Source organism: Pinus tabuliformis, chromosome 3_1, assembly GCF_031772625.1.
Source record: "Pinus tabuliformis cultivar Carrire ecotype Pingquan chromosome 3_1, CPIR1, whole genome shotgun sequence".
Classification (NCBI taxonomy): domain Eukaryota; kingdom Viridiplantae; phylum Streptophyta; class Pinopsida; order Pinales; family Pinaceae; genus Pinus; species Pinus tabuliformis.
In genome coordinates this window covers 845028960-845054445 of record NC_142301.1, presented here as the reverse complement: position 1 = coordinate 845054445, position 25486 = coordinate 845028960, and the positions used below count along the sequence as shown (strand labels likewise).

The 25486-nt window shown below is 41.2% G+C and overlaps 1 protein-coding gene across 2 annotated transcripts in view; it reads right to left on the bottom strand.

Annotated features, from left to right (window-relative positions):
* LOC149190171 (coiled-coil protein) overlaps positions 1–25486 on the bottom strand; it is a 462536-nt gene that overhangs the window by 132856 nt on the left and 304194 nt on the right. The window contains exons 19-20 of one of the 2 annotated variants that reach the window (XR_016255961.1): positions 25348–25473; positions 25120–25186 (exon numbers count right to left, since the gene is read on the bottom strand). Coding sequence is in view for 1 of the 2 variants with exons in the window: in XM_089412056.1 (XP_089268182.1) it covers positions 25116–25186; positions 25348–25473 (197 nt within the window). In the remaining variant the exon portion in view is untranslated. Of the gene's footprint in view, positions 1–25115; positions 25187–25347; positions 25474–25486 lie in introns of both variants that reach the window. The other variant, XM_089412056.1, reaches the window with a different exon arrangement.

The window sequence follows — 25486 nt, the reverse complement described above, 5'->3', positions numbered from 1 at the left end:
AAACCTTGAGAGTTTGTTGTTCATGGAAGAAGTGTCAGTTAAGCCCTAGGAATTTCCAAGTTGTTCTATAAATCTCATATTGTAATTTTGAATTGAACAATTTCTCCTAAGAAAAGGTTATTAGGTTTTTCCCTAGATAGGGTTTTCCCAGGGCAAAATTTTGTGTCTCTTGTGTTTGGTTGTCTCTTCATGATCGTACTATCATTATTGTTTTACTGTTGAGGTTCTCTATGTATAATTGCTTAATGACGAATGTGAAACAAGAAGGATTAATTAAGAAATCACTGGAAAGTAATTATCTAAGAAGAAGATCATGAAAGATCAACATGGTAGCAGAGCAAGGTTAAAGAGCAACCATTATAGAGACTTGAAGAAAGCCAAGCTACCTGTTTGAACGAGGCTCAATGTTGAAGGAGAAGCTATGAAGGAGGAGGAGTATGTGGCCCTTGCATCAAAGGGTCCCGGATAGGGACAAGGGGAGCAGCGAAGGAAGAAGAAGGACCTGTCAAAGGTCAAGTGCTTCAGATGTGGTGAGCTTGGTCACTATAGCACCCACTGTCCTCTCAGAAAGAAGGACAAGGAGGAAAAGCAAGACCAGCAGGTAGCATCAGCAGAGATCGATAAGCTTTCGTCCAGGCTAGAGAAAGACTTCGCCATGTTTGCTAACATACCCCCAGGAGTCAAGTGGGGTGACTTGGTGTTGAGGCCTCAGAGTGCTATAAATGGGCATGATTCTTGAGGAGGTCCACCTCTTGAATCAATACCTTGCTACGGGGCCCACACTAGTTTGTAGCAGGATGGATCAGTGGTTGTAGTTGAATTGCTTGGGAGAAGTAGAATTTCAGTGCCAGGAGCTAGGCAAAGGTTTCAGAGGCCAGGAGAGACATTTTCCTAGACAACAGCTGGTCAGACAGCGTGAGCAGAAGTTGTTCCAAGTTGAGAGCAACAGCAACTACGTTAGGTTGATGCAGTAACTGCGCAGCGGAAGTTTGAACGACTCAATTTGAGTTGAGGTCAATGTCGGGATTTGCCTATGGAGTGAGGAATTTCTCCTTACTAAATTTTCTTACTAGTATTTCTCTGTAGGATTGCCAGTTCCAGCATCCAATTGTACTCAGATTATTTCACTGTTGCACAATAATAAAACCCTCAGTTGTTGCACCGGTTTTCCCGCGTTGGGTTTTTCCGGGGACATTGGTCCAAAAATAACTGTGTTGTTTTATGTGAGTGTGCTAGTATTTCTTCCTATGTTTATTTCTTTTGCAGTTTATTTGTGTAGGTTGTAATGTGATTGATTCAGTGTTTGTTGTAGCAACAATTAGGAGAATTATTTCCAGTTGTTGCAATAGGATTCGGGTTTCCAAATTTTCACAAAACCCACAAATCTCCTCTTCCTTATAGATTTTTCAATTGACGAATTCCAAGACCTTAAAACTAACTTCAGAACCCTCCAAGACAAAGACCAACCTCTTTGGATGATGTGCTAACCCTGATCCTGTCAAACCCAGTCAAATCTCTCCTAGTTGCACTTCTTCGACCTCCAGCTGCAAAAAATTTGGCCTCCACTACAAATCTGAAATTTTGGCCCCCCAGCAGTTCGTGTTGCCACACATGTGAGCTTCGATCTGTCTACTAAGCCCTCCTTTGACCTTCGCTTGACTTTCCCTCACTTCAAGAGCGTGAGGATTACCCTTGGTGACCTTCGCTTAACCTACTTGTCTCTTTTTCTCCAAGATCAAAATTGAAGAAAGAAAACCTAAGTCTTGCTGCAAAAACTCCTTAGCACGTGTAAAAGAAAATAGCCCAAACAAAAGATCCTCTTCGTCCTCTTCGTCCTCTTCTTCCTTCGTTGTGTTTTCCTTCCTTTTCCTTCACTATAATGAGTGGTGAGTGAATGTACTTCAAGTAGGACGAGTACTATTTTATTTATAGGCTTCTTCAAGGGTGGAGCTGGCTCTTCCTTTAGGTCAACTTGCCAATTTCCAGGCCGACTTGGTCTTGGAGGATATCTGGACACTTTTTAAGACAAATATTTTCTTTACAAGTTACAATGTGCCCGATGGGGCCTTCAACTTATGAAAATGACTCTTTTGACTTCTTGAACTAGGACAAACACTAGAAGCACTCAATGGGTGCTTGATCTATAAAATAAAAGACATTGAGCATGAAACACATGCTCCAAAAATAATAATAATAATTTTTCCTTCATTTTATAATTTACAAGAATCAAAAATACATTTCATACTTACGAAGACCGAACCTAGTTACACATTTTTCAACATCCCTCTTAGCTAAGGAGTTATTCATAAGAGGTACATGAACATTCTCAATCTGAAGGGATCTCATAAGAAGAGTCAAATTCGTAACCCATCTGCCTAGCATCATATCAACCAGCATTGTCATATAGCAAGGCCTTGACTAGCAGCTCTATCTCTCCAGAAGGTTAGAGCACAATGTTGGTGAGACCAATGATTTATAGACACCATCATCATTGTCTCTCAAGGTACATAATCCACTCGAGTGTTCACCGAGTATGACCTTCTTTGGACTATTCTTGTCTTGGATAGTTAGTCCTCAAAGAATATCAGTCCAAGACCACTCTTATCTTGGATTCCCTACCTCATCCTCAAAGAGTATCGGATGCCAAATGGTTACCCAATCCTCCATTCTATCTTCCCAAGTGAGGATAAGAATGATGTGCCTATCTCTCCCTCTCAACTAGGGAGGATATATCAACCAACCCAAGCTTGTCTCTCAAGAACACAAGCTTCTTGTTAGGAAGATATTTCGTCAATATGTCAACTACCTACTCATCAGTGGAGACATACTGTAGTTGCAGCACACCATTTTGTACTAGCTCCTGAATATAGTGATACTTGTTTATATGCTTTGTCTTTCCATGAAATACTAGGTGCTCAAACAATCGTATACAACTGGTGTTGTCACAATGTATCACTGTAGGGTCCATCGGTCCTTCAAATAGGTCGAATAACAGCTTCCTTAACCAGAGAGCTTCTTTGCTTACTTCATAGGCTGCAACATACTCAGCCTCAGCACTACTCAAAGACATTGTATCTTGCTTTCTACTCATCCATGAGATCATAGAGGATCCCAAACTGAAACATCCTTCTGTAGTGCTTCTTCCATCTTTACCTCCCCAGTCAGAATCTGTATAACCAATCAGGTGGACATCATTCCTCCTATCATATTTCAGGCAATAGTGGATACTTCCTCGCAGATATCTTAGTATATGTTTTGCTGCAATCTATTAATCATGCTTTGGCTCCACTTGGAATTGATTGAGAATGTTTACTGCAAAACATATGCCTGGTCGAGTGCTCACCAAGTACATTTGTGAGACAATCAGTGTCTATACTTGGAAGGATCCACAAGGCTTGATTCAGAACTCCTTAGTCTCTTCAAGTTTGTGATCATCAAAGTGGTCATAGGTTTGCAGTCCATCATGTCAAACCTCTTCAAAATCTTCATCACGTACTTTCCTTGACCCAAATAAACTTCGTCAAGTCCTTACCAGACTTCTAGTCCCAAATAGTAATGCATCAGCCCTAGATCCTTCATGTCAAATTATGCTACTAGTTGCTTCTTACGTTCTTTAATTCAACATTCTACACCTGTCAAGAGAAAATCATCTACATACAAAAGAACGATTACATGTTCTCCATCTACAACCTTGATATAAAGGTTCGGATCAACAGAACTTTTTGTGAAGCCTATTCTTTGTAGGTATGCATCCATTCTAGCATACCATGCCCTTGGTGCTGCTTGCTTGAGTCCATATAATGCTTTCTTCAATCTGCAAACATATGGCTTCTTGTCTTTAACTTCAAATCCCTAGGGTTTCTCTATATAGACTTCCTCATCTATTGTGCCATTCCGAAACGTAGTCTTGACATCCATTTGGTGGATGTTCCATCCCATCGATGTTGTCAGAGAGGCCAATGAAAGAATCGTTGTATATCTTGTTGTTGGAGCAAATGTCTCCTCGTAGTCAATGCCTTCTTGTTGAGAGAAGCCCCTAGCCAGGAATCTTGCCTTATACATATCTATACTTCCATCAGTTGCATGTTTGATCTTATAGACCCACTTGGAAGTTACCACAGATTTGTCTTCAAGCCTAGGTACAATCTCCCAAACTCCAATCTTCATTATAGATTGATATTCTTCATTCATGGAATCCTTCCATTCCTGATGATCGACAGCCTCTTCAAAAGTGGATGGCTCTGCTTCTATTAGTTTTTTCATGTATATAGCATACCCAGAATATCCCTTGGGTTTCTTACTCTCTCTAAATGAGCCTTTCGCTGCCCCATGACCTTCTGCATCAAGTAGTGTAGATTTCAACCAGTTTGATCTATTTCTTATTTAGGGAGGACCACAAGTTGAATGTGTTCACTGGGACCCTCATCTTCATGATGATATTCCTCTTCTTCCCTGTTAACTTATTCTTCAAATACTAGAAGTTCTCCATCATCAAAGTCCATGGGAAGATCCTTAGATTTCTTGAATGCGATACTCTCGTCAAATATGATATCTCGACTTACTTCTATATGGTGTCCTTCCTTTATGTAGATTCTATAGGTCTTAGAGGAATTGTTGTAAACAATAAATGTTCCTCTCATGCCTGATGGATCCAACTTCTTTCTCTTGTCCTTTGGTATATGAATATATACGAGATACCCAAAGATACGAAGATGGTCAATAGTTAGTTTCTACCCAATGAATACTTCTTCAAGAGTCCTGTTGTTCAGTGACCTATGGGGACTTCAATTTTGAATATATACTACTGCCTTCATAGGATCTCCCCACATAAATTTTGGTAGATCTTGATCATGTAACATCGCCTTTACACTTTCTTCAATGGATCAGTTCTTTCGTTCTACAACTCCATTTTGTTCAGGATTATATGGGACTATCAACTCCCTCTTAATCCCAAACTCCATGCAGAATGTTGTAATCTCCTTAGATGTATACTCTCCTCCATTATCGGATCTTAGTATCATGATTCTTCTTTCTGTAAGGTTCTCCACTTCATCTTTGAGTTCTTGAAATTTTGTAAATACTTCATCCTTGGTTTTCATTAAGTAAACCCAGGTCTTTCTTGAATGATCATCTATAAATGTGACAAAATATAGCTTACCTCCAAGTGATTTAGGAGTCATAGGAGCACATACATCGGAGTGAATGAGATCCAAGATTTCTTTTGATATTCTTACCCAATGCACATCCCTTACATACTCCTTCGTGATCTTCTTTCAGTTCTGGTATTCCAATTTCCATCTACCATGAAACTTAGAGTTGGAAGGATTTTGAAATGTAGAGGACCAAATCTTCTATGCCAAAGTTCACATTGGCTAATTTTAACGTGAACCAAAGCTTGTGCTAGAGGGCATATCAACCTGTAAAGTCTTCCTTCTCAGATACCAATTACTCTAGCATTCTCTATGCTTGAGTTTTTATTCCATACTACAACTTTTCCATCAATGAAAGCTACTCTATCACCCTTATCTTCTAGACTTGAAATGGAAAGTAAGTTCTTATGCAAACCTAGAACAAATAGGATGTTGTTGAGGTGAATGTTGCTTCCATTCTCCAGCTCTATAGAGGTTGATCCAATACCTCTCACGGGATAGCTTTTGTTATCTCCAAGTTCCACTAAGTAAGAAGATTTTCCCTTTGATAAAGTCTTCAACTGTTTGTTAGGATATTCCGACACATAGGAAATAGTTAAGTACAACTTGGTCTAGTTTAGAGTTAGGTATAGAGTTAGGTAAAGTGTGTTTCTTTACCGTTGTACATTTTGTAACTTACAAACCGACGGTCACGATATGTAGTGATCCGACGGTTCATTCTCTCCTCGGTATTACCGATACTTGATCCGTGGCTTGACACCCGATTGGTCCATGAGTTCTATTTAAAGCGCATGGAGGGTCATTGTTCGGGTAATCCGTGCATGAGAGAAGCTTATGTAAATTTTCATTCTTTGATTAATAAATTGCCTGTAGTAGCCACGTTGGCGCAGGCCGTGGACTGTTTCCCTCTTTGAGGGTTTTAACCACGTCAAAAATACTGGTGTATTGATCTGTGATCTGGTTGTGAGCGGTGTCCTTTTGGTGTTCTTTCTGAGGAACTTACCCTGTAAATTCCTACATGGTATCGGAGCTATTTGAGGGCCGCGTCCGTTGGTGATCCAAATCTGAAGCCGGTAGAACTGCATCCGACTGTCGTTTCCTAGATCTGTTGTTTTTGACTACTTTCGGGCCGAGAGGACTGCTCTGTTGCGTTCGGAGCATCTGTTCCAGTGAGGAACCCCTTTCGTTTCACGCGAAAAGGTTTCCGGTAGCCCTAGCTGCGTCATTTTTCAGATCGGGAGGTATACAGTGTTTATTTGCAATTTACTGTTATTTTCTCTCTGCTTATTTCGATTTCGGTTTATTTAGCTTTTTTTTAAACCGGATCTATACCTTTCATTTCTGTGTATGCTCTTTGCCCTGCAACTCTGTGCGATCTGGGCAAATCAGAAACAGAAAGGAAGGATTTTTTTCATGCGTATGCTCTTTTCCCTGCACCTTAGTGTGATCTCAGAAAATCAGAAACATTGAGAAAAATATTTAGTTTTTCGGCTAAAGCTAACTTCGAGCCGCAAGGTTCGTTTTTCTTTGCATATTCGTGTTGGGTTTTGTGTTTTGTTTTTTGTAGGGAAAAAGAGCTTTCTCAAGGCAAGCACGCAAACCAAGGCCCCCCCTCTCTCTCTCTCTCTCTCTCAAATTTTTTGTATAGATCAATTGGTTCAAAGCTATTTTAAGAGAGTAGAGGTCTTGGGTTCAAGTCTCCATTTTGTGGGGGCGGATTTTTTCATTCCCGCACATTCGCGCACTTTGCCGGCAACTTCAACAAATTTTTTTTTTCAAAAGCCATAACTTCTTCATCCGGAAGCCTTTTTCAGAACCGTTATTTTTAAAACAGCCTAATTTTTCGAGATCTATCCATTGGAACACTTACTTTCAGCATCTTCAGCTTCAGTTTTTTTTAAAAATGGAAAGTCCATGCCAAGTCATTCTTGACAGCACTAACTACTTCCAATGGATAGCCTACATGGAAGATTTACTTAGAAGTAAAGGTCTCTACAAAATAGCCACAGACCAAGAGAAGAAACCAAAAGATGAAGACAAGGCTGCAAAATGGGAAAATAGACAAGACCAAGCACGTGGTTTGATAGGGATGTCTATTTCTCCTGATCTTAGATTCCATATTGCAGAACTTGAGACTCCTCATGAAGCATTGGAAAAACTCACTAAAGTTTTTGGGATTAAAAATGAAATTAGAGCCCATCAACTTGAAAATGAGTTGCTTACATTGGATCCTAATAATTTTTCTTGCATTGAAGATTTCTTGTCCAAATTCAAGACCCTTAGATATCTTTTGGAAGGTGTTAAGGTTAAGAAAGAAGATAGTAACCTTATTTATTCCATCCTTACTAAGTTGGGACCAGCCTACTCTGTATTTGTTTCCACCTTCCATTCTACAAGGGAAGCTTTCATTTGTCAAGGAAAAGACTACAAGGCCCCTTCCTTTGACTCTTTTTGTGATTCTTTAATAAGAAAACAAGAAAAACTCTTACACCTTGGTCTTCTTAATCTTGGAAACTCTTCCACGAAAGCGTTAGCCGCCCAGCAGCAACCAAATTCAAAGAATCCTAAGAAGTCATATCCTAACAAGAATGGTCCTAAACCAACTCAGCCTCAAAATGAAAGATCATTTCAGCAAAATGATAAGACCAATAAAAGCAAATGGAAGAAGACTGATAGACATTGTAACTTTTGTAATCGAGATGGCCACTTAGAATCTAAATTCTTTAAGAAGATGGAAGCCTTGGAAGCCGCAATGAAGAAACATAACATCCATGTGGAGCATACTTCAACTTCCGGAATGGCACTTTCTGCATGTCGTTGTCAATCATCTCAGTCTGGTTATGCATTAAATGTATCTTCTTCCTCTCCTTCTCATGAGTGGCTCATTGATTCTGGAGCCTCTTATCACATGGCCAAAAACCAAGCCATGTTTTCTTCTTTAAATGATTGTAACACCAAAAATATATATGTTGGTGATGATAGATCTCTTAATGTTGTCGGGACTGGAACTGTTCATCTAGACAATGGTCAGTTTAATGATGTATTATGTGTTCCAACCTTATCCTGCAACCTTCTATCTGTATATCAGATAACTCATTCAGGTGAAGGTAAAATTGTTGAATTTTCACCTCATGATGTTGTAATCAAGGATCTAAGAGATCCTAAACAGATTCTAGCTACTGGTATTGCTGATGATTCCACAAGGTTGTATAAGTTTCACAACTTTGGGTCATCAAATCTTCCCTCAGTATTTGTTGCTCATAATGATGAAGTGAGCAAACTGTGGCATGAGCGATTTGGTCACTTAAACTATCGCTCCCTTCAGAATCTATGTAAAGAAAATATGGTGACAGGTCTTCCTATGGTATCTTGCAGAGATGGTGTTTGTTCCGGATGTGTACTCGGAAAACATCATCGGGACAGTTTTGACAAACGTGCCTCTTGGCACGCCTCAGCCCCTTTACAGCTTGTGCACAGTGATTTATGTGGTCCACTTCCTGTTGCTTCACTCTCTGGCTGCAAGTATTTCTTAACTTTCATTGATGATTTCTCCAGACGCACTTGGGTATACTTCTTAAAACTCAAGAGCGAAGTATTTAACACATTTTTGGCCTTCAAAGCCTTTGTTGAAAAACAATCTGGACATCAAATTCTTAAGCTAAGAACTGATAATGGTGGAGAATATGTTAAAAACACATTCATCAACTTTTGCACCGAAAATGGAATTCAAATGCAACATACTGTTCCATACACTCCACAACAAAATGGTGTAGCTGAAAGGAAAAATCGCACCTTAAAGGAAATGGCTAATTGTATGCTGCAATCTAAAGGACTCAGTCTTAGTTTTTGGGCCGAAGCAATTAATTGTGCAAATTATATAATCAATCGCACTCCTACTAAGGTTCTAGAGAATATCACTCCAGAAGAAGCTTGGAGTTCCATTAAACCAGATGTAAGTCACTTTCGTGTTTTTGGAAGTGAAGCATGGGCCCATATTCCAGATGAAAAGCATAAAGCTTTAGAACCTAAGAGTGAGAAATGTACTTTTGTTAGATATTCTGAAGATGTAAAAGGTTATAGACTTATTCCATTTAAGTCCAAAAATGTTATCATTAGAAGAGATGTAAAATTTGATGAAAATAAATCGGTCTGCGAGCCTAGTCCGGCGGATGTGCCACCTCTTCCTATCTCTTCTACTTTTGAAAACATTTCTTCTTCAGATGATGAAAGTGAGGATGATAATCCTCCCCCACCTTCTCAGGATCCTCAACTTCCAAGATGGGTCCGTGCTACTCGAGATGCAGCAGGTGATCTTGCCGGTGATCCTACAGATCAGCGACGTACACGTTCTCAGTTTGAAAGAGCCTCTTCTTTACTGGCTCAAGCTCCAGTAAATCATGATCCTGACACTTTTGCAGAAGCTTCAGGCCATCCACATTGGGAAGCAGCTATGAATGAAGAATATCATTCATTGTTGGCAAATGATACATGGGATCTTGTTCCTCTACCAAAGGGACGCAAACTTGTTAGATGTAAATGGGTTTACAGAACCAAGTATGGACCAGATGGGAAAGTTGATAAACATAAAGCTCGTCTTGTTGCTAAGGGCTTTTCACAGGTTGAAGGCATTGACTACACTGAAACCTTCTCCCCTGTTGCCAAAATGAACTCTATCCGCCTTGTTCTTTCCCTTGTTGCCTCTTTAAAATGGGAAGTTCATCAGATGGATGTTAAATCTGCCTTCTTGCATGGGGACTTGCAGGAAGAAATCTATATGGAACAACCCATTGGCTTCATACAAACAGACTCCAGCCTTGTTTGTCGACTTAAGAAATCCCTTTATGGTCTCAAGCAAGCTCCTCGGGCTTGGTATGCCAAAATGGATAGCTTTCTTTTAGAATCTGGCTTTTCTAGGTGTTATTCTGACAATACTGTCTACACCAAGAAAGTGGGCAACTCTCTTATCATCCTTGTTCTTTATGTTGATGATCTTATATTTACTGGCAGTGATCCCAACCTTATAAACCATGTGAAGTCTAGCCTTAAAAAGAAATTTGAAATGACAGACTTAGGACACTTACACTATTTTCTTGGTCTTCAAGTCTTGCAATCCAAGGAGGGTATTTTCCTTTCCCAGTCCAAGTATGCTTGTGATATTCTTCGTCATTTTCACATGGAAGACTGTAAGCCAGCCCCTTCTCCCTTTCAGTCTGGAGTCAAACTTTCAGTCTCTTGTACTTCTCCTGAAGTTGATGCTACCTTATACCGTCAACTTGTAGGAAAACTCTTGTATTTAACCCATACTCGTCCTGACCTTTCCTTTGTTGTTGGCCTTGTTGCTCGTTTTATGCAAAACCCCCGTGAAAGTCATTGGAAAGCAGCTAAAAGAATACTTCGTTATGTTCGAGGTACAGTACAGTTTGGGATTCATTACAGTGCCAAAACAGCGCCTCTATTAGTTGGTTTCTCTGATTCTGATTGGGCTGGTGACCCTGATGATCGGAAGTCTACTGCCGGTTATGTCTTCACTCTTGGTTCAGGACCTATTACATGGGCTTGTAAGAAACAGGCTGCCATTTCTCTTTCGTCAGCAGAAGCAGAGTATCGTGGTGCCGTGGAAGCTAGTAAGGAAGCCTTGTGGCTTCGTCAGATCCTATCAGAGTTTGGCTTTGAGCAGCAGCATCCAACCACACTTTGGTGTGATAATCAAAGTGCCATTCAGCTATGCAAAGATCCAGTCCAGCATCAGCGCAGCAAACACATTGAACTACACATGCACTTCATCAGAAAGCTCATTCATGACCATGTTCTTGAAGTGCAATATTGTTCAACAGATGATCAGGTTGCAGACATCTTCACAAAGCTATGTAGCAGGAAACGCAGGGGGAGGGGTCGTTTCCGTACAGAAACGAAACGGAAACGAGTTTCCCCGTACCGTGCGGAGTTTAGTGATCGAAGTTTAGTGAACTTCGCCTCAACCATCCACAGATCAACAGCTAAAAGATATAGCAAACACACAAGTAACACCATTATTTTTGGACAACTCAACACCGGAAAAACCCAACTTTGGAAAACCGGTGCAGCAATTCTGAGGGTTATTTAATATGCAATCTATCCTTGAGTACAACTAGGTGCCAAACTGGCTCACCCAACAGAAAATAATCCGACAGTAATAGCTCTCTATTCGGAAGCAGATATTCAAAAAATTTGCCCCACAAAACCCTCTCCAGCAACCTCTGAAGCTCAACGTCAACCCAAAACCCTCTACGCCAGCCCTTTAAGGCACTTCTTAGCCTCTACAGCCCTCTGCAACACGCCTGCTGCGCTCTGCGTGGATGATGCAGGCCCTTCTGGCCTTTGCACAGTCCCTTCTAGATTTGCATGGCTCCCTCTAGCTCAACGTCTTCCTCTCTCTACTTTTGCACTGGTCTCTCGGCACTATCTCTGCCTCTCTGTCCAGTACTCACTGCCCCTCCCTCCAAACTTATCACTGATTCGACTTTTCTTAGCAAACCCTGCACCAGAAAATCGAATTCTTGATCTCTCTTGGTGTGTTCTCCAACTGACCCTCAAGCCTCCTCTTATACTTTTCTCGTTGGTCCATCAGCGGCCGAGATTAAATCTCTACTTAACAGCTAAAGATTAGATTTCACTTGATCCATGACTTTTGGAACCTTCTAACCCAATTTTATATTAATACCCATTGATATTTTATTTTTCCTAAGTTTAGACTTAGGAACTCCATTAAAAATATTAATTATTTTAATATCTCCTTAACCGGGTACAATCTGCGCAAACCATTTCTGGGTCTTGGAGATCTCATGCGCTTTAGCCTCTCCACCAATTTTCATGGCTAGAGCACATCATATGCTACCCCGAATCAACACTCCCTCTTAGCGAGGACTGTGCTCTAGTCATACTCCACATTGAGCATCACTCTGATTATATGGCACAGGTACCTGTGTTGATGCTAGGCCTACCCGCCCAACATCCTCTACACTGCTGCATCCTGTACTATGGCCCTACCACTACCACTGCCACTACTGCATCTATACGACAGCTCCCTCTGCATCTGTGTTGCTGGTGGTCCTTTCTCCCAACACTGTATCTGCACTGCAACACCCTCTCATCATGCTACTGCCAACTGCTACTACACTTTAACTCAGTTACTTTCAAGTAAGTAACTGATCCACCCAACTACTAACATCCTTGTCAGGCTAGAAACACTCCCAATGTTGAAGCTCTCTCTACCGCTAACAAGTGCACCCTCTACTGCCTCTACGCTACTGCAACAACTCCCTACCTCTCGCACCGTTGCAAACCTCGTTGTGCCATCCTGCACTGTTCCAACCTCCTCTGTGCCTCTCACACTGCTGCAGCCTGCTAGCTCTGCGCTGCACAGTAGCACTCTTTGTCGCTTCATCCACATCTGCTTCTACTGACATCTGCCAGTCCTGCTAGTTTTCACTTTGGGACTCCCGTAGCAAGGATCTGATCCAAGAGATTGGGTACCTCAAGGATCTTGCCCCTCATCGCATGTAGTCTTGTTGACTACATCTCGATGTCTCCCCACCTCTTCTCTAGAGGTACATGAGCAATCATGGCACAATCGTCATGCTCCTTTTCCGCCTTCGCTAGTGCTGCCTTGGAGTCAAAAGCCTCTCCCTTGTTCTTCTTCCTCAGACACTGGTTCGCATAATGACCCAATTCCCCACAGTTGAAGCACTTAACCTTGGAGAGGTCCTTTTTCTTCCTCTTCTCCTGCTTCCCGCAAATGCAAGAGTTGCATCCTCTTCCTTCATGATTCAGACTCCTTTGCTACTACTCCCCATCTTGCTCAGCCGTCTAATCTCTTCTTCGTGAAGAGCTACCCACAATTCATCCAATCTAGAAGATTCGCCCTACCCAAAATGCTTTGGACAAATGTCTCCCACTCCTCGGAGATTGCGTTTAGAGACGTCCTCACCATCAACTCCTGATCCGGCGTGGCTCCTATGAAAGTCAGTTGGTCCCGGATTTCCTTTAATCTAACGAGGAAGTGATCTATCTACTCCCCCTTCTACATCTGGTATGACCGCAGTTTATTCTCAAGTAACATCTTACTCTAAACGGAAGTATGTTGGTAGTTGTACACCGTCCTCAAGGTGTCCCACATTTCCTTTGTCATCTCCTTCTCGGCAATATGTTGGACCACATGATTCTTGACCCCATCAAGGCTGATGCATTTCGCCTTAGCCATTGCCTCCTCATACTTTTCATTGTCATCCAGGTCAACTGGGATAACCATTGTTCTCAAGGCGAAGGCCTTGATCCGATGTCTATCTACAATGGACAAGATCCTGGCCTTCCAAACCACAAAGTTGGATGCCCCATCCAGCTTGTCCTGATCCCTGAGTCCATTCATGGCCATCTCTCTACTCTTCCTTTCGACTCCTCTGAGTCTCTACTTCCCTCTAAAAGTTCTCTCTTCGACTCCCTCTGAGTCGCTACTTCATGTCTGGAAGTTCTCTGCTAGACTCCCTCTGAGTCTCGATTTGCCTCCTGGAAATCTGCCTGCCAACTATCAAGTCGCACCTCTCCAATCTCCTATGCACCTACAACACTAATTTGAATTCATTGGCTAGAAATTTGCCTCTGTAGCGACTCCCTCTACCTTGGTTTTGCCCATTAGGTATTGTTCTGACTCGACAGCAACAACACCCCACCAACTTCACTGCCCGCAATCTGCCTCAAGCTTCCTATACCCCAGCAACTAAAGGACTAAGCCTTTAGGCTCTGCACAATTCCAGCACTCGCTGAAATGCTCCCCTAGTGAACTTTGTCAAACCTCCTGGCCTCTACATGGCTTTGCGTGAGCCTTTTCTACCCTCCTCAACCTTTGCGCTAGCCTCTCTCTGGCTCGGACTGATGACGCAGTCCCTCTGCATCAACCCTTCTTCTGCCACTTTCTGCAAGGAACAACTTCTGTCACTCGGGACAGTTGTTTCTACTACAAATGCTCTACATCGGCTGGTGCCTTCAGCTCTCCTGTGATCTGCAACCATGCTTTGATACCATGTTGAAATTTTTAAGTATTACATGTTAGAAATTTTATCTGTATTCTTTGGTTTATTTCTCCTACTTGTTAATTACAAACAAGTTATTTAAACATATAAATATCGAAATAAACACAATACAGTCTCAACCATCTACAGATCAACAGTTGAAAGAAATAGCAAACACACAAGTGACACCGTTATTTTTGGACAACTCGTCCCGAAAAAACCCAACTTGGGAAAACCGGTGCAGCAATTCTGAGGGTTATTTTATTAAGCAGTCTACCCTTGAGTACAACTGGGTGCCAAACTGGCTCACCTGACAGAGAAAATAATCCAGCAGTAATACCTCTCTATTCGGAAGCAGATATTCAAAAAATTTGCCCCACGAAACCCTCTCCAGCAACCTCTGAAGCTCAGTTTCAGCCCACCTGACCTCAACGTCAACCCAGAACCCTCTGTGTCAACCCTTGAGGCATTGTGCAACCTCTCTGGCCCTCTGCGTCACTCTTGTTGCCCTCTGTGTGGATGACATAGGCCCTTCTGGCCTCTATGCAGTCCCTTCTAGGTCTACGTGGCCCCCTCTGGCTCAGCGTCTACCTCTCTCAGTTGCTGCGCTGGTCTCTCGGCACTATCTTTGCCTCTTTGTATAGTACCCACTGCCCCTCGCTGTAAACTTATCACTGATTCGACCTTTTTTAGCAAACCCCACTCAAGAAAATTGAATGACTAATCACTATGGTGTATTCTCCAACTGACCCTCAAGCCTCCTCTTATACTTTTCCTGTTGGTCCTTCAACAGCCAAAATTACATCTCTAATCAACGACAAAGATTAGATTTGGCTTGATCCATGTCTTTTGGAACCTTCTAATCTGGTTTTATATTAATACCCATTAATATTTTATTTTTCCTAAGTTTAGACTTCGAAACTCCATTAAAAATATTAATTATTTTAATATCTCCTTAACCGGGTAGAATCTGCCCAAACCATTTCTGGGTCTTGGAGATCTCATGTGCTTTAGCCTCTCCACCAATTTTCATGGCTAAAGCACATTTGATGTTACCACAAATCAACACTCCCTCTAGTGAGGACTGTGCTCTAGTAATACTCCACACTAAGCATCACTCTGATTATACGACACCGGTACCTGTGCTAATGCTAGGCCTCCCCACCCAACATCCTCGGGACTGTGGCACCCTGTACTATGGCCCTACCATTGGAACTATTGCATCCGTACCGCAGCTCCTTTTGCATCTGTGTTGTTGTTGGTCCTCTCCCCCAACGTTGCATCTGCACTGCAACCCCCTCTCATCATGATGCATCATGCTACTACATTGCAACTTAGTTACTAAGAAGAAAGTAACTGATCCACCCAACTACTGACACCCCTGTCAAGCTAGAAACACTCCCGATGTTGAAGCTTTCTCTGCCACTAACAAGTGCACCCTCTACTGCCTCTATGCTGTTGCAACAACTCCTTGCCTCTCGCACTGCTGCAAACCTCTTTGTGCCATCCTGCATTGTTGCAACCTCCTTTGTGCCTCTCGCATTATTGCAGCCTACTAGCTCTACGCTGCCCGGGACTACTGCACTGTAGAACTCTCTGTCGCTTCATCCGCATTCATTTCTACTGACGTTCACCAGTCCTGCTACTTCTCACTACGGGGCTCCCGTAACAAGGATTTGATCCAAGAGGTTGGGTACCTCAAGGATCCTACCCCTCATCGCATGTAGTCTTCCTGACTACAGTTCAATGTCTCCCCACCTCTTCTCTAGAGGTACATGAGCACTCATTGCACAATCATCATCCTCCTCTACCTCCTTTTCCACCTTCGCTTGCGCTACCTTGAAGTCAAACGCCTCTCCCTTGTTCTTCTTCCTCGGACACTGATTCGCATAATGACCCAGTACCCCACAGTTGAAGCACTTAGCCTTGGAGAGGTCCTTTTTCTTCCCCTAATCTTGCTTCCCCACAAATGCCAAAGTTGCATCCTCTTCCTCTTCCTTCTTGATCCAAGCTCCTTTGCTGTTACTTCCCGTCTTGCTTAGTCGTCTGATCTCTTCTTGGTGAAGAGTTTCCCACAATTCTTCCGAAACTAGAAGTTTCGCCCTCTCCAAAATGCTCTGGACAAAAGTCTCCCACTCCTCGAAGACTGTGTTTAGAGCAGTCCTCACCGTCAACTCCTAATTCGGCATGGCTCCTATGGAAGTCAGTGGGTCCCAGATTTCCTTCAATCAACCTAGGAAATGATCTATCTACTCCCCCTTCTGCATCTAGTATGACCGCAGCTGATTCTCAAGTAACATCTTCCTCTGAACAGAAGTATGCTGGTACAACGTCTTCAAGGTGTCCCAGATTTCCTTTGTTGTCTCCTTCTCGGTAATATGTTGGACCACATGATCCTTGACGCCATCAACGATGATGCATTTCACCTTGGCCATTGCCTCCTCGTACTTTTCATTGTCAGTCCGGTCAACTGGGATAACCACTGTTCTTAAGGCGAAGGCCTTGATGCGATGTCTATTTAGAATGGACAAGATCCTTGCTACTTCCCTCTTAGTCGCTACTTCCCGTCTGGAAGTTCTCTGCTAGACTCCCTCTGAGTCTCAATTTCACTCCTGGAAATCTACCTGCCAACTGTCGAGTTGCACCTCTCCAATCTCCTATGCACCTGCAACACTGATCCGAATTCCTTGGCTAGAAATCCACCTCGGTAGTGACTCCCTCTACCTCGGTTTTTCCCATTAGGTATTGTTCTGACTCAGAAACAATAGCATCCCACCAACTTCACTCCCCGCAATCTGCTCAGAGCTTCCTATGCCCCAGCAACTAAAGGACTGAGCCTCTAGGCGCAATCTCAACACTGGCTGAAATGCTTCCCTAGCCAACTGCGTCAACCCTCCTAGTCTCTGCGTGAGCCTTTTCTGCCCTCCTCGGCCTCTGCATTAACCTCTCTCTGCCCGGAATGATGACGCAGTCAGTGTTGCACGAAGCGCCCCCCCCCCCGGTTCCAAGCCCCGAAGCGCGTCCCGTACGGAAGCGCCTAGGAAGCTTGGCCGGAAGCGCGCTTCCGAAATTCAGAAGCACGCTTCCGAAATTTTTAGACGCTTCCTGGAAATTTGGAAGCGTTGGCGCTTCCGAAGCGCCGAAGCGCGCTTCGTACGGCGCTTCCCAGACGCTTCCGTACGCTTCCAGAAAAGCTTCCGGAAAAGCATTTAGAAAATCGTTTTTTTTTTCAATTTTTTTTTAAATTTTAGGTGAGTTTGCTTGTTGGGGGTGTGTCCACCTTGGGTTAGGGTGACAAATGAAAGCAAAAAAAAATATAAATATAGCAGATGCTCCCTCATGGTAATGTTAAATTCTTAAAGTAAAAGTGACATTCTCCTTTATTTTTCATTTTCATCCTTTTACTTAAATTTTTAACATTACCATGAAATGACTCAAAATGTTTGAGAGTGGTTCCAGCCTCATTGGACTTCATATGGAGAAAATAGAATTTCATATCCTATTCAAAATTAAGCAGACTTAACAGTTTTCAGGTATTCAGGATCAATGGGATTGTGGCATTTCATTAGATTATATCAAGTATGAAGGTATGCGATTAGCATTTAATCAAGAGCACCAAACCCTATATGTACCCTGGTGTTGGTGGTGTTAATTGTTGAACTCCTTTGTCACGCAGCACGCCCTTAGCAAAAAATTACCTTTCAATCAAGTCAAAATCATCGATCAAACATGTTAAGCTTTTTCTACCATATTTTAAGTCTTGCATTAGGTAGTTTGATCAAAATTGGGCAATGTTGACTAATATCCCTAGACAATCGAGGTAGAGGCAAAGGCTAGACAAGAGGAGAAGAATCTAGATTCTAGATCATTAATGTACAATGGATGTTATATCTATCTTGATTTATGCAAAAATATGCATGTTTTCATGTCTTCTACAATTAATTTGGTATTTGGGATGTTTGTTTTGAGTATAAATGAAAAAAAATATAAAATATATATATATAGCAGACGCTTCCGCGGACGCTTCGCTTCCTAGATTTTTGGAAAATGACGCTTCGGCATCCCCGCTTCCAAAACACGCTTCCGCTTCGTGCAACATTGGTCGCAGTCCCTCTGTGTCAACCCTTCTTCTGCCACTTTCTGCAAGGGACAACTTCTGTCACCCGGGAAAATTGTTTCTGCTGCAAATTCTCTGCTTTAGCTAGTGCCTTCAACTCTCTTGTGATCTACAACCACGCTCTGATACCATGTTGAAATTTCCAAGTATTGCCCGTTAGAAATTTTATCTGTATTCTCTGGTTTATTTCTCCTACTTGTTAATTACGAACAAGTTATTTAAACATATAAATGTTGAAATAAACACAATATTGTCTCAACCATCTATAGATCAATAGCTCAAAGAAATAGAAAACACACAAGTGACACGTTATTTTTGGACAACTCGTCCCCGTAAAATTCCAACTTGGGAAAATCGGTGCAACAATTATGAGGGTTATTTTATTATGCAGTCTATCCTTGAGTACAACTGGGTGCCAAACTGGCTCACCCGACAGAGAAAATAATTCGCAGTAATACCTCTCTCTTCGGAAGCAGATATTCAGGAAATCTACCCCACGAAACCCTCTCCAGCAACCTCTGAATCTCAATGTCAGCCCACCTTGCCTCAGCGTCAGCCCAAAACCCTCTGCGTCAACCCTTCGAGGCACTGCACAGCACTCTTGTTGCCCTTTTGGCCTCTACCCAATCCCTTCTAACTTTGCGTGGCTCCCTCTGTTTCAACGTCTGCCTCTCTCTACTTCTACACTGGTCTCTCGACACTATCTTTGCCTCTCTGTCTAGTACTCACTGCCCCTCGTTGAAAACTGATCACTGATTCGAGTTTTCTTAGCAAACCCTGCTCTAGAAAATCGAATGACTGATCACTCTGGTGTATTCTCCAACTGACCCTCAAGCCTGCTCTTATATTTTTCCTATTGGTCCTTCAACGGCAGAGATTACATCTCTAATCAACGGCGAAGATTAGATTTTTGACTTGATCCATGTCTTTTGGAACCTTCTAACCCAGTTTTATATTAATATCCATTAATATTTTATTTTCCCAAGTTTAGACTTAAGAACTACATTAAAAATATGAATTATTTTAATATCTCCTTAACCGGGTAGAATCTGCCCAAACCATTTCTAGGTCTTGGAAATCTCATGTGCTTTAGCCTCTCCACCAATTTTCATGGCTAGAGCACATCTGATGCTACCCCAAATCAACATCAATTGCCCAAATGATCTCATCTTGGAATGTGCCAGCGAGTACCGAGAAGAGACCTTCACCCTTTTTCTTGATTACTTCCTTCTTTGTAGAGAATAAGAGACTCCATGCTTCCTTGATGCCTTTCTTGAGATAGATTGCTACCTTTGAACACTTCTTGATGAACTTCCTTAAAGTAGTGGAGATCTTCATGATGTCCTTAGCCAACCTTAGCTCTAAAACGATGTTGAGAATTCAATAGGGCAATGATTATGATTAATTCTCTTTACTTGATAACTGCTTGTGATGTTCTTTTACTTATTAGCTTTGTTATTTATTATTATATTTGTGAATCATCAAACAGCTACCAAAACAAGAAGAACAAGAGCACACAATATAGATTGCAAGCCATGGCCAAAGCCTCTCCACTTGAGAGGAATACCCGCAAATATCTTCTCTTCCTTATAGATTCTTCAATTGATGAGTTCCAAGACCAAGACCAACCTCTTCGGATGATGTGCTAACCCTGATCTTGTCAACCTAGTCAAATCTCTCCTAGTAGCACTTCTTCAATCTGCAACTACAAAAAAATTTGGCCTCCAGTACAAATTTGAAATTTTGGCACCCCAACAGTTGTTGTTGCCACACGTGTGAGCTTCGATCTGTCTTCTAAGCCCTCCTTTGACCTTCGTTTGACTTTCCCTCACTTCATGAGCATGAGGATTACCCTTGGTGACCTTCACTTGACCTACTTGTCTCCTTTTCTCCAAGATCGAACTTGAAGATAGAAACCCTAGGTCTTGCTGCAGAAACCCTAGTTCTCCTTAGCATGTGTGAGATAAAATAACCCAAACAAAAGATCCTCTTCATCTTCTTCTTCCTTCGTTGCCTTCTCCTTCCTCTTCCTTTGCTAGAATGAGTGGTGAGTGAATGTACTTCAAGTAGGACGAGTCCTCTTCTATTTATAGGCTTCTTCAAGGGTGGATGTGGCTCTTCCTTTAGGCCAACTTGCCAGCTTCCAAGCTGACCTGGTCTTGGAGGGTATCTGGACACTTTTTAAGACAAAAATAGTTTTCTTTACAAGTTACAATGTGCCCGATGGGGTCTTCAACTTATGAAAATGACTCTTTTGACTTCTTGACCTATGACAAACCCTAGAGGCACTCAATGGGTGCTTGACCTATAAAATAAAAGACCTTGAGCATGAAACCCATGCTCCAAAAATAATAATAATATGTTTTCTTTCATTTTATAATTTGCAAGAATCAAAAATACATTTCATACTTATGAAGACCGAACCTTCTTGCATCCTTTCAAAGGAGGACATGCTCTCGAGGTAGAGCATTCATCCTTACTATCTGCAACTATATAATGACATGACTTGACTCATTAATCATAAGCATACTTACCTCGTTTCTTCTTTGGTCATCTAGGCTTCCTTCTGTAGCTTCCTGTCCTTGATTGAGAGTGCTTCAATCACCTTTGACCTACTACATTCCTTCATCATCATATCATCATTCTTCTTAAATAATGAATTCCATCCAAAGTTGCATTCTTAGCAATGCATCTTTCAAGATATGAACCTTCTGAAGAAGATTCCAACAGAGAATCTGATTATCCTCATCTTGTATATGCTCCTTCTCAATAATGTATGATGAGCTTCATACTAGATGATTCTCATTTTACCCATAAGTGCTCCTTATGCTTCTAATGAGGTTAGCGAGAGCTACTTCTTTCTAATGATGGCTATCATAGAATTCTACTTTGGCTATCTTTCAAACTTCTAATGTTGATGTTATGAGCTCGAGTTTCACTTGGTACGATGCAACCTCATAAACAATGCATCCTGTCATAATGCTTTTCTTTCTTCATCCTTAAATCCAGTTTGCTGAGATCCAGAGATCCATGGTTTTACAAATTCCTTCTTCCATCATGTTTCTTAAAACGAAGGTTTCGCTAATCCATCTTTACTTCTTGTACCTGCAACATTTATTGACAAGCACCCCAAACAAAGTATATGATACCAAAACATGATGCCTAGATTTCTAGAGTTTACATACAATCAAGAGGTCATCATAGGGCTTCTAAATTTCAAACAAACCCTAGATCAGATTTTATTCCCTCTTTATGTCATGCTAGGGTTTATCCCTTCCTTGGATTTCTCTATAATCATATTTTCAAACTTAAAACATAAAATATACCTTATGGTTACTTACCTTTGTTGTGATGTCTTGCAAATCTGGATGCCATCTTCATTGGAGTGAGACATTCTTCACTATAAGTCTATGATTGCCATAGAGCCCTTGATTACTAACCTTGAATCAATGCTTTTACTGCTTCACGAGTGCAGCAATGTCTCTAATACAGTTCAATATTTTCTTGATGACTTGGACTGCTTCAGGTCTGCTACCTTAGTCCTTTCAAACATCAGAGAATATATATAAGGTTGCTGACTAAACCTTTTCTGTCACATGAACTTGGTCACCACAGGATTTTAATTTGTATGTAGAGTAGAGTAATGACATCTCGATGACACATCTTGAAGATGAGAATTATGCTAGCCCAGAGATAGAAAGATCTCAGAATCTCGGATCTGTAGTTGGTGCATCAGCCCTCAAGATTACACAACTTCATCCTTTTACGCCTTCTAGGATGCCAGAGTCTTAAGGGTACTATAATGAATTTCACACAAGCTTCTCCTTGCCATAGTATCTTGAGCTAGTCTTCAGAAGTTTCTTCTTCTATGTCTCATCCCTTCACAGTGTATAGAACTCTATTGAATATAGTCACTGAGGTAGGAAGGATTTGAATCTTCCTCATAAGAATTGCCTTCAATCTTTCAATATATCAAAATTTGAGAGCCTTTTTCAACATTACCAGTTGCTTCTTATAGAGGTTAGGGTAATCCTGTTGGTAGTATTACAGGTCTCCAAGGCTTTGAATATTTCTCTTAAGAAACGATGCCACATCTTTTTCCATTCAAAAGATACCCGTAGCTCTTCCTTTGTTAATACTAGATTCTTTCAAGATCATATATGAGAGGTTGTGATTTACTCCTGAGATTGACTCTTGATTGGAGCTTCATCAAGCACTAAAATAGATCCCAATGCTTATTATGCCTTAACAAACACAAAGATTCTTCTTCTGAAGTTGGCTTCTAGCGCACCAAGAAGGCTTAATCTACTTATATATATATATATATATATATATATATATATATATATATATATATATATATATATATGCATCTTATTTCCACATCAGTCTCGGATCTTTCAAAGGAGACTGTGGCTAGGTAACAGTCCTTCAAATGAGGCTTAAAAAGCTTCAAACAACATCGGGCTTGGACTCTTTTCTAGGAGGATTCTTCGCTGGTCTATACAGGTTGTTTTGGTCCATAAACTATATAATTTGGATACCTCTGTACCATGAAATTTGGACCTTCTGAGGTGATACTAGAATTCAGATGGAGATCTCAGACCATGATAATTATGCTTAGGATTTCGTCCTTCTGCCAAAGAATTCGGTGATGAAAAATAAAATTTCGAACTCCTTGCTCAGGTGTGCAGCCTAGTGACTGATGTAAGAGATAAGATAATGTTCCCAGAATTCGATCTAGATTCCCTCTAGGATCTTGGTTGAAGGTAACTATTTTATTTCGCTTATTTTGAAGCTCTTTATCACTGATTTGATCTTCTGACTGCCCTTATGCTAATGAACCTTGCTCCAATACAATGTTGAGAAATCTAGGGAATTAGGATTAATTGGGTTCTCTCTGATGATAACTAATTGTGAATGCTTTTTACTTCTTCAAATTAGGTTCTTCTTTTGATTTAGATTATTATAGTGTTTTTCTTCATCAAACAGCTACCAAACCATAAACAATAATGAGACAAGAGACACGGGATGTAAGCGATTAGCCACGGCCAAAACCTCTCCAACTTGAGAGGAAAATCCAAACGAATTCTTTTTCTTATAGAAACTTCAAGTGATGAATACCAAGACCAAGACCCTTGACTCAACAACCTCTCCAAGACCAAGTCACAAGACCCTTCACTGCTTCTTCTTCTTGCCAAAACAACACTAGTCAACCTGACTTGCCTTCCTTTGGATCTCGGCTACCCTTCAGATTTCAGACTCTTGGATCAGACCTGCAACTTTCGGCCTCTTCAGAAACCCTAGTTGCAGCATGCGAGAGAGATTTGTTCCTTAATTCCCTTCGCTGTAGGTGCAGACTCCTCCTCCTGCAATTCAGATTGAGTACCAATTTGATTTTCTCCCTTGATCTGACCTTCTAGTGTGACTGTGATATCCCAGCTCCTCCTGCAGTAGATAGCCCTAATCCTTCTTGCATGTGCGAGGAATATTCACCCAAAACAGATCAGAAACAACTCAGTTATGATCCTCCTTCCGACATGATGAGGTACCTGTGACAAGATCTTGGAGGGTTTGTGACACAAATAACTTCTCTTTTTACAATGTGTAACATGACCAAATGAGTCTTCAATCCTTGACATTGACTTACTAAACTTTATGACTTGATGACCAATCCCAATAGCTCACAATGGGAGCTTCAACTAAAAATAAAATTCCTTGAGCATAAAATCCATGACTTAAGCATTACAAAATAATTATATTTTTCTTCTTTACATCAGTTGCATAAAATCATGATTACACGTCATTATGAAGACCGAACCTAGTTACATTTTTCAACACATTTGAGACTAATTTCAAAACAATTGAGAGAAACAATTCACTTAGAATAGGCATTTAATCTAAAATTAACCAAGAGTTTGCATTTCACTTAGTGTTAGGTGTCGCATCTCATATAGGATAGTCTTCATCCTAGCAGCAACTATTCATCTGGTAACTTGGAATTTAATATACATTGTGCAGGTAAATTGACTCCTAAGGCACGGATCTCTGATTGATACCTTCAATAAATCTAATCAAGTTGTTCTACATAATTAAACTTGCCAATTATCTTCAACCAAGTTGCTAGGCCATTCAGTTGTGCCTCCCGAACTTATCGTTTCATCCATAGGGACTACCCCCCTTAGCCTGCTATAGGGAGACAGCTTAAATGGAGAGGGTTGGGATCAGAATGACAGTCCTTGCCCTAAGCATTGTCACATTCACGTGTACAATTTGGGCAACAACATGCCTAAAGCTTGAGGAATACGCTGAGGTGACAGTGGGTGTATTCCTAATAGTGCATATCATATAACTAACAACCTTGCCAACCCTGTTAGTTTAAGCATTAAAATGGTATACTGTGTGGCCCACAAAGAATGCACACACGTCAGTCTTTCATTTACCGTATAATGATAGAGCAATTCAGATAGGCTGGCCCTCTTTAGATGTTTATAATTCCCTCTTGCATATTTACGACTTTCTTCCTTAGAAAATATTCATTATTTTCTCAATTAAAGTTGTTTTATAAATACTGAAGAAATAATTCACTGTTTCTTTCTTTAAGTTGTTTTCAATTTTCATTTGGATCATCAATATAACTGATGACCAATCCTGGCACCTACTGTGACAGAATTCCAAACCGATCATGCATGTATCAAAATCACAATGATATCACTGGCATAAAAATGAGGTTCAAAACACTTCTTACAGATTAAACCACCCACACACATAAAAGGAACAGAATTGTTTATCCTAAAAGCGCACCCACTAATATTTAGCAGCAATCTGGCCGTTGTTCTAAATATGTGCTCCTTAAGGTCAGGCATGCAGTCCACCTGTGTCAATTTGTTCATACCACATAGCTTGTTAATAGCAATTCATCTTAGATGAAGGTTGATAAATATGAAGAAACGAGTAAACAATTTAAACCACAACTCACAACCAAATCAAACAGATATCTAAGCATGTCAAAATTTAAATGAAAGAAATTGCCAACCGTGTGTGCATAAAAGTCCTCAAGAGAAGGTAAAGCACTCTGTGGAAGCATTGACTGGAGATGCATTTTTGACTTAAGTAGAATTTGGGCAATGCGTGAAATTGACTCTGCAGATGTGCACCGTTCCTGTACAGGCAAT